The sequence below is a fragment of the Xenopus tropicalis genome, chromosome 3 (genome assembly GCF_000004195.4).
Source record: "Xenopus tropicalis strain Nigerian chromosome 3, UCB_Xtro_10.0, whole genome shotgun sequence".
In the NCBI taxonomy this organism is placed as follows: domain Eukaryota; kingdom Metazoa; phylum Chordata; class Amphibia; order Anura; family Pipidae; genus Xenopus; species Xenopus tropicalis.
This window is the reverse complement of record NC_030679.2, coordinates 87,433,646-87,447,162: the sequence shown is the minus strand read 5'-3', so window position 1 is coordinate 87,447,162 and position 13,517 is coordinate 87,433,646. Positions and strand designations below refer to the sequence as shown.

Below are 13,517 nucleotides of genomic sequence, written 5' to 3'. Positions count from 1 at the left end.
TATCTTAATTATAAATACAAACATGCAGAAACAATTTAAGAGTTTAAAGGGGAAGTTTGCCCCAAAAATAAACAAAAGGAGAAACAAAAGGAAGATTTCTTACTTATGGGTGTGTTTGCTCTATAAAAAACCATAACTATGCTAATGACACGTAATAATCACAGATATGACAGGAATGGCCTGACCAATGCAATATAAATTGACAGACAATATGCAAGGGGGTTTTGTTGTTAAATCTAGACTAAACTATGTCTGTGGAGGCACAGCTGACTTGAATGGAAAGAGGCACAGCCACTAAACTTGTCGCCCCCAAGCAATGGCACTTGTCAGCTGATTCAACAATAAACAGCTGCTGGAGTACATGCCTGGCACCCATAACTGATGTCTGTCCTTATTCTGCACAATCTCACGCTGACACACAGAGAAGGGAAAACTGCACAAAGTGTTAGATACAACTGATCGTGTGCCCTAGAGCTTTGTAATCCAATGTGGTCACTGTGTGTGATCCCAGCATATGTGGCAGTCATTTTCAAGAACACCACGTGCTGTGGGCCTTTCCCTGCCTGACCTTCTCGAACAATCAGGGCTATTTGCTGTGTCACTGATACAGACTATTTTTTGTGCCCTATATAACAACCTTGTGAGGAGCCTGGTGACAGCTGTGTCCATCTATGCCAGAACTCAAGTATGGATCCAAGCCAAGAAGCATTCTTGCAGTACTGGAGTACACTCAGCAATCTGGCAGCTCTCTAAGTGTTAGCTAGGAATTGTAGGCCATACCATGCTATTAAACCAGTGCTGTATAAAGTCAGACCCCCAACAGCAGTAAATTAGCAAATATCTTTCTTTTTCCTACATACGCCAAGGACAATAATACTTCTGCAATTTGCATGCCAAATAATGCACTACTCTTTCTATAAGCTGCCAAACATACCATGTGGTATTCATAAACACAGGCATTAAACTGCTTTATTATCGTATTCATAAAAGGCAAATCTAGCTATATAAATTCCATCTGATCTGTGAACTGTACTTGCCACAATCCATTTACTCTAGTTGCAAATACATGCATTAAAAATGTTTCTCTTTCGCCTTTGTTGTAAAACACTGTGGAAAATGCCTGTGCTTTATATACTGTATAAATAAACTGTGTGGCAAAGCATAAGTACTATGCATTATTATAGCATAATATGGCTGCAAAAAGAAAAATATCAGATCTTTCCAGAATCCTTTGTAAACTAACAAGTGAAATAAAACACTAGGGTTTGACAACTGGCCCCATTGCCTCCAGTTATAATTATACCCCCATCCCACACACACACTACATAGTGCCCTACCACAGTTAAATTATTTAACACGTGATATCTAATCTAAACATTTTGTATGATTTAGACAGCGGTATTCACACCAACTGATATTAGTCTTCATTCTATTTTCTGTATGGTTTTGTGTTTATTTTATTTTGTTTTGTCCTATAGCTCTAAAAATTGATTTTACTTAACCTAAAAAGATAGATAACAGATAAAAAGATAGATAACAATTTAGCCTAAACATGAATCTGGTTTCTGGAAGCTGAGAGTTGCTGACCTGAGACCAGAACCTATTTCAGAATAGAAACAGTTTAAAAGCCACAAAATGTGAAGACTAATTGCAAATTGTATCACAACATCTCTATCTGCATCATGCTAAGAGGAAAGGCTGGGCCAGAGAATGTTCTCCACACAGGTCTACTTCCAAACTGGGTTGGCAGCTACAGAACATAAAGCTTTACATTAGCTTTATCAATGTCACATATCAAGTTTAGTGTAGTCTACGCTAAACCCGCCACCAATGTCTATTTATAACTGATCTGCCATCTGTCTGTAAAGCTGCACTGGTATGGTAATCTGCTCATATGTACTCTGAATGCCTCACCAAGTATAAGATCCTGTGCAGCTTAGTTTTTTTCGCTCGCGCATATAAATATATGTACACTGTCTATTTATTCCCTACAGTTAATCTATAAATTCATTATTTTAGTTCATTCCTACAATATAATGCTGAGCATTATGTTCTTGCTGACTTTGGTTCTACCTCATGCTCCTTGAGAATCTGGCACAACTCTTAGCAGGGTGCAGAAATCTTTAAAAATTCCCATAAATTATGGGTTTGGCTTAAAATGTATAAATGAATAAAAGTAGCTCAGAAATGTTGCTGTACCTCTCCTGGTGTTTGATAGCTCACCCAGATGCACTAGTTTCATTATAATACTCTTCTGGAAGCCAATACAATGCAACAGAGAGGCCATGTCACATAAGGTGTCCATACACTAAAAGATCAACTCGTTTGGCATGGTTGCCCAACAAGCGGATCAAGGGCCAGATTTCTGTGCAGTGTGCCCAGAGGCCATCTATCCATCTACCTATCTATCTTTCTATTCATCTATCTATAATACATACAAGAATACAACCAAGTACCAATACAGTTATATAAATATGTGTGTATTTAATTTATATAGAACTTCTTGCGTCTCTTCAATCCAGAAAATATGGCTATATATTGTCATTTGTTTCCCTGCCCTGTGATCCCTTTATCAGTTGAGCTGTCAGCTCATATCAGTAAAGTGTCCCCTGCTCTGTGTCACACACACCTGTCATATCTTCTCACTACAAGGGACAAGCAGGCAATGGCTTATCTAACACCCGATGCAGAGAACCTTGGATATAACCACAGAATAAAGCTATTAGGCCTGTGTCATACAAATCAAAAGGTTAACGCTCCAAATTGTTACAAACAGTTACAATAAAGGACAAACCCTCACATACAGCACATAAAACATACCTGCATTTTAATAATATCCACTAAACTGAAAAAGTTACAATTTTTAGATGTGGGCTAAAGATTGGCCAAGAGATTAATGGAATCTATCTAATGTTGATGGCACAAGTGGCAGTGCCTGGCTCAGCACATTTTAGCTAGCTTTAAAAGCACCTCACATTTACATGTAAACCTCCAGTAGGTGATTTGAAGCCCAAAAAATTATCTTGGAAGTGTATTTGGATAGAAACATTCTGCAAGAGGTGCTCTGTGGCAATTATCAGCCAGCCAATTGGGCCAGGCTAAGAAACAACACTTGTGGCGCCATTGGCCTTAAGTTACTAAATCATGTGAACTCAGAGACACTTAAGAATGTTCAGCTAGAAGGGCTGTTTGTATTTAATTTAATGCAATTAGTGCAGCCCAGTCACTTCCTGTAGTAATTTATTGGAAATGCAGTTTCTAAAGCACATGTTGCCATAACAGGTGGACCTCTGCCCAAAAATGCCTGTCACCACTATTTGTTTGAAAAGGAGTGACAGGCTGATCAGGGAAGGAAGGGGTGGGGTGTGACCGTTGCTGGCTTGAGTACAGGGGCAGTCAAAATCATACATGTGACATACCCCTAAGAAGTCTATGATGGCAGAATTCTCCAGGGGTTTATTGTTGTTTGGAACCTTTGCATCGATACCACAGGCAGAGAGGGGCACCTTTTGCACCAAACAGTAAAATTGTTACACACCATGGGGGTAATGTAACAAACCCCCAAAGTTTGCACCAGATCTAGTAGCCAATAGCACCTTTCTGAAACCAAGCATCTAAATAATTTTTTATTGGTTACTAAAAAAAATGTTGACATTTATATTACATTACATTGATAAGATTTAAACAACACAGGACATTTGGTTAATGCTACTTTTTTGTAAACAAGGCTTAAGATTTTTAAAGTTCAACAAGACACAAAACAAAGTATGTATTAGAATAATTTGTTTAGAGGAGTCCATACTTTAATACATTTAATTAAAAATTATTCAAAAGCACATTAATCACACTGCTACCCTTAACCACATGCATCCAATTATTCTGTAGCCTACAGTACCGCACAATATGCAGAATAAATATACATTATAGATTTTCACCCTCAGTACTCCACCCCCTCTCAAACTTTCAAATTTAGGTGCAGTTCAATATTCCCAACCTAAGAACAGATGGCTCCATCATTAGCACATTTTCAAAAAATTATGCCAATAATTTAGAAGGGAAATTGCCCAATGTTTCTGTTCACTGCTAAATAAGCAAGCATTTATCATTTGACCATTGATTGTACCAGCAAGGCCAAAGCAATTATCATTATAGTCTAGTGATGGCTTTCCTTTCAACCACCCATGAGAAACAGGTCATGTCCAATTGCCTAATTAAAAGTAAATACACTATAAAGTTTGTTTAATAGTATAATTTTCTGTAGAAATACAGATTTTATACCATTATGTCCTAATAATATTGAGCTGGGCCCTACTGTAACTTTATGTCCTGTATTGATCACTTTTCTCATGTAAATCTGTATGCTCAATGTGTCTATTGTACAGCACTGGGCAATACCTTGGCACTTCATACATTTGTGTTATAAAAATTAATATTGATAATTCTCCTTAAATTCTTTCTGAACATATACAGTATGGCCTGAGGTTTCACATATTTTGTTTGCTGGGATTAGCAACTGAATCGTCAGCATGGCTGCTTCAGTGGCATGATAGAATTATGAACTAGTTTAAGTTAAGTAGATCATTTGAAAATTAGGGACATGTCTTATAAATCCAAGCTGCTGTGCTGCACCAATTGCAGGCTGGTGACATATATTAACTGTAATAAGAATTGTCACACATTTTTCACACCTGACCTGGTGGTAATATCCAAATAATAATATCAATCCAAATAATTCTCTATCACTTCCCACTTTTTTTGATTGGTTAAAAGCAAGAGTTTCAGATATATTTGGTTACAGTATGCTTAGATTGGAAACTGTTTACTTAATTATTTGGGAACAAATAATTAGTGAGCTATAGTTTTCCCTAATACAGAAGAGAGGAGATGTGTGCTGCAGTGCCGCATCAGTTCCAGTGTGACTGTGCCACATGCTAAGAGTTGTGGAATATGTTGAGTGTTTTGATCAGAGGCAAGCCACATGGGGGTGGAATTTAAGGAATCCCCAGCAACTGCTTCTGTTGAATAAACAAGCAACAGGCAGACCATCTGTTGTTGAGGGAAGGGGGAATAGAGCAACAAAAAGAAGTTTTATAATCAATGCCCAGTATTCACATGCAGTGTGAATCAAATTTGAGAGAGGGCATAATAATAATATCATTTTCATAATGCTTTTTTCCAGTGGTACTAATTGAGATGCTTCTTATTGTACTCAAAAAGCATTTTTTGAGTCTGTTTTTAGGACATAGTTGGTATTATGTAAAGTCTATATTAGTCCAATATTGGACATATTGACAAGACCTCTGAATGTGATAGGCTAAGAATATATGCATACTGTGAAAAATATTTGTATATTGGGCAGCTATGTAGATTATCATTGGATTGTTGTGTTGTTAAACAGACATGTTTCTATATGTGTTATCCTTTAAACTGTATATTTATATATATTTTGAAAGTATCAATAGAATGTACATGCTATCTGCCATCTTCATTATCTTTTCATAGCCTGTCTATATGAAGAACTATTGCTCCCACCCCAACTGAGGCATGCACTCCAATTAACCTTCAGAGACTGTCGCCTCCCCTCATTAAGCCCCCAAAACATTGTGCACCACACTGTACCCACACAATTTTATGTATATTTAATATTTTAACCTAATTTATTCACAGTAGATATATTTTTCTCCTGATTTTTTTGGCAGTGGTGCTTTTTCATGATAGCAGAACAGTGCGCTTGAAGAGCGCACAATGTCACTGACTCTCAGTATAGAAGTACTAGTAATATAGTAATAGGAACAGGGACCTTACAATGTAAGCTCCACTGGGGCAGGGACTAATGTGAATGATAAACAATATTTAAAAAGTGAAACATAAATGCATTGGCTTTGTATATAAATAATCAATAATACAAAATAAAATCTATATTTCTTGTGCAAAATCCTTATTCCTTATTTATAAAAGTATGTACACTTACATTTATGTATGTATAAACCCATGCATAATAATATAGAGCAGAAAGATAATTGTAGCGAGAGAAATGTGTAGTTTGTTGTTTGCGCTGCGATGAATGAATTCCTACTACTGTGTGCTATCTGGCAGCACATTAATGGCAAGAACTTTTGTTGTACTGCTTTTCTCAGCAGCAGAGAGTTCCAGCTGCTTTGTGTTACAGAAGGAGTTGCAGATGGAGCAAACTTCATGTAGGCATTTTCAGATGGCTCTCTCTGTTTACATGGATTATTATGATATCTTTTGCCATTGATATAAGAACAGCCATGCTGTGATGTCAAAACAAAGTCAGCTCCATCTATACCTATAAGGTTCCATGGAACCTTAAAAACCAATTAGCAGGCAGAATTTACTGGTCACCTGTTTAAAAGCAAACTACTGGTTGCTAATGGTTACTGCTCCTGGGCAAACTTAGTGCCTTTTACCACATGGGGAGGAGTTGTTTAATATTCCTATAAGTGGGCATTTACCTTTTGGTAACATCATTCCTGCAATACCCTATTGCCAAAACATTATCAATGCTAGATCACAAGTTGGCTGCAAAACTCATATTTGCGTACAAAAAGCTGTGGCATAAATGGCTGTCCTCTTAATGCCCAAGTTCTTATTTTTTTTTTTTATGTACAGCTATAATTTATAAACCATGCTTAACAAAATAATAAACATATTATTTATAGTCACTCAGTAAATGGGGGAAAAAACAAGGTTCCTTCTGGTTTGCATTAGCAGTTCAGTTTGATTCTCACCATTGCCTCAAGTGCTGGACTATCTCATAGCAGGTGTGATACAAATTTCACATAACTTTGAAACTGTAATTAAATTAAAGTTGTGAGAACATTTAATGTACAGCTATATAAGTTAAGTCCAGTATTAATCATCCTCGGTTCCACCCAACCCGAGGGGAAGCAGGACTGCATGCAATAAAACCTCTGCAGATCTCTGTCTTTGGCAGGGTGCAAGCAGGGGTGACATCCCTGAAGAAATCCTATTGCGCTCCACAGATTTATCCCTTTTCTGGGAATGGGTCAGGGGTGTGGGAATAGGATTTCCACATCAAAGGCTGATCACTGCAGTACAGTGTGTACAGCAGGGCAAGATGGTATCAGTAGCACTTTATATCAGAGCTCTCTACCCTACAGCCTCCAGCTGTATTGAAACGGCAACTTCTATTGTCTGCAACTATGGGATTTTATGACAAAAGCTGTTATGTGTTTATCCTGTGTGTATTCACTGGTGTAACTATAGACTGAGGAAGCAGACCCTGTGGTTGCAGGGGGGCCTGTGGGAGAGGGGGGCCTTGGGGGACTAATTAAAGTTATTATAAATCCTCCTCCCCAGCCACGTTCCTACCTGGCGTGGCACAAATGGGTGGGGAGTGTGGGACACCAGCAGGTAGGCAGGTAATGTGGGGTAGAGGTTGCTGTGCACGCCAGGCTACTCCAAAGTTTTTTTTGTAGAGGATGCACGGCACATTGTAGTTACCACTGTGTGTGACGAAACGAGACACCACTCTGTCCATGGGTGTTTCACATTGTATTTGCATGGCTGATTTATGAATATATAGTGATAAATTTCACAAGTGCATTTACCCATAGCAACCAATCAGATCTTTGCTTTGATTTTCTAACTTGTAGTGGCCTGTTCAAAGCTAATTGCTGACTGATTGCTACCTGCAACTGTACTTAAAGGAACAGTAACACCAAAAAATGTATATATTTCAAAGAAATTAAACTATACTGTACTGCTGCCCTGCACTGGTAAAAGTTTTGTGTTTGCTTCAGAAACATTACTAGAGTTTATATAAACCCTGGTGTGTAGCCATGGGGGCAGCCATTAAAAAGTAGAAAAGGCACAGGTTATATAGCAGCTAACAGATAAACCCTGTAGAATACAATGGTGTCTTATCCGTTATCTGCTTTGTAACCTGTGCCTTTTCTCCTTTTTTCCAGCTTCAATGGCTGCCCCAATGGATACACAGCAGCTTATTTATATAAACTATAGTAGTGTTCCTGAAGCAAACACCCCAGTTTTACCAGTGCAGGGCAACAGTACATTATATTTCAATTACTTTAAAACACTTTCATTTTTTGGTGTTACTGTTCCTTTAAGCAGTGCTGTGCTTTTAGTTTTTGTGCATTATACTGTATGGGAACATATGGGTTTATTGATTTTCCTCTGCCCTTTCGTTCAGTACCTACAGGAGTAGAGTCCAAGACTAAACAGAAAAACTTGGCCTTGACCCACAGGGCAGACTGAGATCACTTAACACTTGAATTACCATGTGGTGGAATGCATAAAAATGCTCTGCACCAGAAACACAAGTTAAAGCAAACATGAAAAGAAGCCTTAGATTACATTTTTTAAATAAACTAATGCTTGTTTCCTATTCCTTTCCTTATCAATTCTTAATCATCTGAACTGACCCTAATAAACATGCTTGGGTTTGAATAACCAGCTGTAAGATAAAATAACAGAGGAATTACAAAAAGTCTAAAAAAATGTTACATTTTAGGCTATAAGCAATCAGATATAAAGTTAAATAATTTAAAAATACAAAATGTTACACAGACTATAGGATACTGAAATATCATTGCAATTGCTCCTTTCTATTACACAACACGCAGATGTAAATTAAAATCTTGCTGTTGTGAACTGCATCTCCCATAAGTCACACAGGAAGTGTAGAAGTTATGATTGCACCCAGGGCTTGGGACTTAATACTATAACTTAAGTTATTTCCAGCCACTTCTCTGTGTTTTTTTCTGTAAATATGGCCAGACCAAAGGATGTGGAGAAATACATGACTGCCCTTAGTAAAAACAACTAAAAAATTATATACAGTGGTATACAGGTAGTTAACTGAAAATGCTAAAATGATAATCTAGTTTTCTCTGGTACATTAGGCACTGCCAATTAATATACTATATGGGGTTTAACTTAGTATAAAAATCAATCCATGCACTAAGCTTGCTTTAAAATATTATTCGGCCTATTTTGTCTTGTGATAACACATCAATTTTTTTTTTATTTAGAACAGCAGGTGACTGCAGAGCCATATATTTCATTCAACTTCCGTTATTCAGCCATGCCAATAAAGTATGTGTTATCAGGTTTAATTTGGTATGGTCTCATTGCGACCTTTGTAAGAAGACTCCACTGTTACTTAATATACAGATGAGATAATTTTCCCTGTCAATGACCCTTCTTTTCACATTAGAGAATCTTTTTTTAAAAACAAGATTTCTCTAAAAGGTCATCTAAAGGGACAGTAATGTGTGAAACAAGTTGTTCTCATGCACAAGAACAAGTACTGTTAAGTACCATTGGCTGCTATAATTGTTTATGAAGTTATTCATTTTATAAGCTCCAAAGCTGGAAGGTCTGCCAACCTATGGGAGCCTCTAGCAGTGACTTGGACAAGCTTGGACCTACTTGCTGTCTTGAATACTCTTGAGCCTATAACAGGGTGCATACTGTGCTTTTAAATGCATGAAGACAAATAGTTATATGAAGTCAGACTCAATAATGGTCCAGAGAAATCAGGAGGGCTTGAGTGAAAAAAGTTTCAAACACCCCTGCTAAAGATGTGCTTCTTTTATACAGAAAAAGAGCTCTTACCATAATAAGCCTACGTATATATTACTGTCCTATTTGGGAGAAATCATAGCTTTTTTTATTATACCCACTGAAAGTGTTTTTAGATATTCTGTGTGTAGTTAATCAATACTGAGAATTTTTTTACTTGTGAAATAATTTATGGTAGGCATACACTACTCAACTACAGAATTCGATGCACATTAACATTCTGAAGTTTGAAATTAAGACCCCCTATAGTTGTATCTTCAACCAAAACCATTTCTGTTCCAAAGAATATTCCATCAAGGCAGACATTATAGGTGCACAAAGTATGCCGGGTCACCAGGCAATTGAATGAAATCAGGGTCTCAAGTAAAAGATTTCCACATCAGAGGCTGATCACTAAACCCCTATACTTCAAGCCTGCACCATTTTGCTCAGCTTTGTTCCCCATGCTAGTGAACCCACCGAGAAGCATTTTGAGCTAGCATGGATTTGTGTGCAGGCAAACTTCTTCTGTTAGTACACAAAAGCCATGAATTTCTGCCTTGTATTTTTGTATGGTCATGGAACTCCTTGATGACTTGTAATAGCATTATATTTAACAACAGGGGTTTATATATATATATATACCTGTATATATATTTGCTTGTTAAAGTTTTGGTTCAGCACTTACTGTAAGTGAAATAATGTATTCAATGAGCTGGATCAATAGGAAAAAAAAACATTCTCCAGATGTTGCTCCATATTCTTGAATACATTATCTCATTTCATGGTAAAGCTTATAAGTGCTGACTTGTGCTTTTATTGTTCTATACACTATGCTTTTATTTAGGACACAGGGCTCTGTGGTTATTTCTAAAATCTTTATAAGTTTTATCAGGAGGTATATTGTCCTGTTTGAAAAAACAAACAGAATGAAAACTTTCCTCCATTGCATGAACTCTCTACTATGTGAGCATAGTGCCATTTAAAAACCCCCTCTTCTGCTGTCATCATGAGCCGCTCACAGTTTCACTTAAGAGTGGTGCTTCAAGGTTACAGGTTACAGCACTGACTCTGTAAGAATGCTGCACACTCTTGTAGTAATTCATTAGTTACTGCTGAATACAACTACATGTTCCACTGACTTTAAATTACAGATAAAGAAAAATTATAAAATTATTTCTGTAGTTTATATTAATTATTATTAATTAATATCCTGTAAATTACATGCTTATAAACAGTGTCTTATAGATTATGCTTATAGACAGTGACATTATCAGTTATAATTGGTGCTTAGTGATGTAATTTGTGTCACATGACTCACTGAAACTTGTGTATTATAAAAAAGAATATACCCCCTGTAGAAGAAGTCACCCATCTATATATATATAGTCATGGAACTCTTTATTGACATCTAATATGCTTCTATTTTACAGTAGGGGGTTACACTATTCCCTATATAAAGAGCTAATTCTGAGATCAAAAAGTAAATGTCTGGAGTGTATTACACATGAGCTACAGTGTGGGAGGGCCCCCATATCTGACTTACAGATAGCTAATAAAGTCCTTAGTGGCCCCCAACTTCATTCTTAAACGTTACAAAGTCGTTAGCTCAGGCAGTTCTGCCCTAAGTACCTCACAAGGTATTATACTAAATTACCTCCGGGAGCAGAACTTTGATGCTATAGCTAGATAGACAAAATCAAATCAATCATATAAAAGTAAAATACATTTGCCATGCATCACCTTAGCACGTGTGATATATATTTACTTATACCTGCCCACCCTTGTGTTAGAAACCCCCCAAGAACTGACCTATAGACACCAGCTTGATGTGCTCCCGATCCAGGAATTCCAGAGCCACTGACACGTTCTCCAGTTTCATCTGCCGAAAGTTGGGTCTGGAATGGTACTTTCTGTACATCTTCTTCTGACTGAGCACCTCCAGCAGGCCTATGAGCTTCAGGCCATCACTCAGGTCCTTCTGCAGGTCCCCAATGCGCTTGTTCATGCACTTGAGATGCTCATTACACCACCTGGTGAAGGTGTTCTGCTGGATCTTCTTCCAAGGGGCATCTTCTGCCAAGTCCTTCTCTGTAGCGGGCATCTCCTCTGCCTCTTCGCCCTGGTAAAACTGCTGCTGGTCGTAATAATCGTTGCTGCTCATGATGACTTTGGTTCGGGAGCTTTTCGCTTTTTATATGGGGGATCAACTAACGAAGCAAAAAAGGGTGGAGAAAATCACAGCAAAAGTGAGCAGGCAACTGCTGGATCCAAACCCCAAAATCTGTGAAATCAAGTTCAAGCTGCTGGAACTGACCTCAACAATCAAATTAGTTCCCTTATTATTTGTCCTTCGCTTGGAAACAGTGAGATGTTTTTTGGCTACGGTTCGATTAACCCTTGCAGGGGCTTCCTCAGTCCCCTGTGTCCTGGCTCTGAGCTGCGAGGGAGGAGAGAGTTTGCCCAAATTCCCTTCGCAATGATCCTTTTTCTTCCTGTCTTCTGTTTCCTTTCTGTGAGTCCTTTTTGGGGGTGACTGGGAGGGGGCACGGGATAAAAATGCAGCAGGTCAGGTCTGTTGTTTGTGTTAGAGAGGGAGATGGAAACAGGAATGAAAGAGATAAAGCAGAGAGGCAGCTCAGTCCTGGGGCTTCAGATCCCACAGCAGAAAGGAGGGAAGAGAGAGAGATAGAGGTGAGTCTGCAGGTCTTTGGCAACTTGTGTGAAAGTTCGGAGTCCTGGATGGAGTTGGTTTTAAAGAAAACCGATGCCCCCACCCTCTTTGGGCTCCTCTCCCCCTCCCACCCCCCACGTCAGAGGCATGGACTCCCTGGAATGCTTTTGCTATGACCATATACAACTAAGATGAGTATTTTCCTAATCCCCAGTGAGATAGTGAGCAGGGGCACGATTGGGTGCTATGGATAGCGGGGGCTCGGATTGGCTTAGGCTGCCCATGCTCTCACTGCTTGTAACATCTCTGTATTTTTAGACACCTCATGTCAGGGAGGTCTGGCTGTGAGGGGAAGGGGAGAGGGGGTAGAAGGAAGGGATCTTACAACACAAGTTAACAAAAGCAACAGATGTAATGCAAGGGGAGACCACCACCCTCACCCACCTAATCAATCATCTTCTACCCCCCAAAAAAGATAACTTCTGCATTAACTCATTCGGTAGACAGCAGGGCTAACCCTCTGACAGACACGCAGAAGTGCACAGGAAACCTTGTTGCAATGAGAAAATCAGCAAACTCAGCCTCTAGGCTTTTAGCCTGCAGGAATAAAAAGAATGGCTCTGGGTGATTATGAATCACCCATACCACATGTCACCATAACCACAGACATATTTCTTATATCAATTTATACAAACTCAACAGAAAAAAAATATAGATAAATATATGTGTGTAAAGGTGGCCATACACGGTAAGATCTGCTCGTTTGGCGAGGTCGCCAAGTGAGCATATCTTCTCCCAATATGCCCACCTACAGGTGGGCAATATTGGGCTAATTCAATCGTTTGGCCCTAGGGCATAGGTGCCGTCAGTTCGGGCACGGCATCAACTAGCCAATGTGGTCCTTGATCCAATGGGAAAATCAAACCCATTCAGGCCAGATGTCGGGCAGGGAGGCCTGTAGGTGGTGCCCATACACGAGCAGATAAGCTGCCTAATCAGTCTAAAGGACCACTATTGGCAGCTGAAATCAGCCTGTGTATGGCCACCTTTAGTAGCAGGAAAAGTATCCTTAACCACATGTAAGATACCGCTTCGGGAAAATATAAACTATGGTATAACGTTACTATAGGAATCCCTGCAAAAACTAACATTTAAATTGAAACAGGAGTAATTGGGGAAACTATTCTGCTTTTCCATTCTTCCAAGGATGTTGCATGTTCTCCTCACGTGTGTGTGGGTTGATTGGAGGCTAATTGGCTCCCAATAAAATTGA

General features: G+C 38.7%; 1 protein-coding gene across 4 annotated transcripts in view; it reads right to left on the bottom strand.

Moving 5' to 3' along the window:
* The window catches only part of flnc (filamin C), a 54,966-nt gene extending 42,653 nt beyond the window's left edge, over positions 1-12,313 (bottom strand). For 2 of the 4 annotated variants that reach the window (XM_031899084.1, XM_031899085.1), the window contains exon 1: positions 11,383-12,313. In XM_031899084.1, coding sequence (XP_031754944.1) covers positions 11,383-11,734 — 352 coding nt within the window. In that variant the 5' untranslated portion in view covers positions 11,735-12,313. The remainder of the gene's footprint in view (positions 1-11,382) is intronic. The other 2 variants (XM_002931838.5, XM_031899086.1) reach the window with 1 other exon arrangement.
* Positions 12,314-13,517: the final 1,204 nt, after the last annotated feature.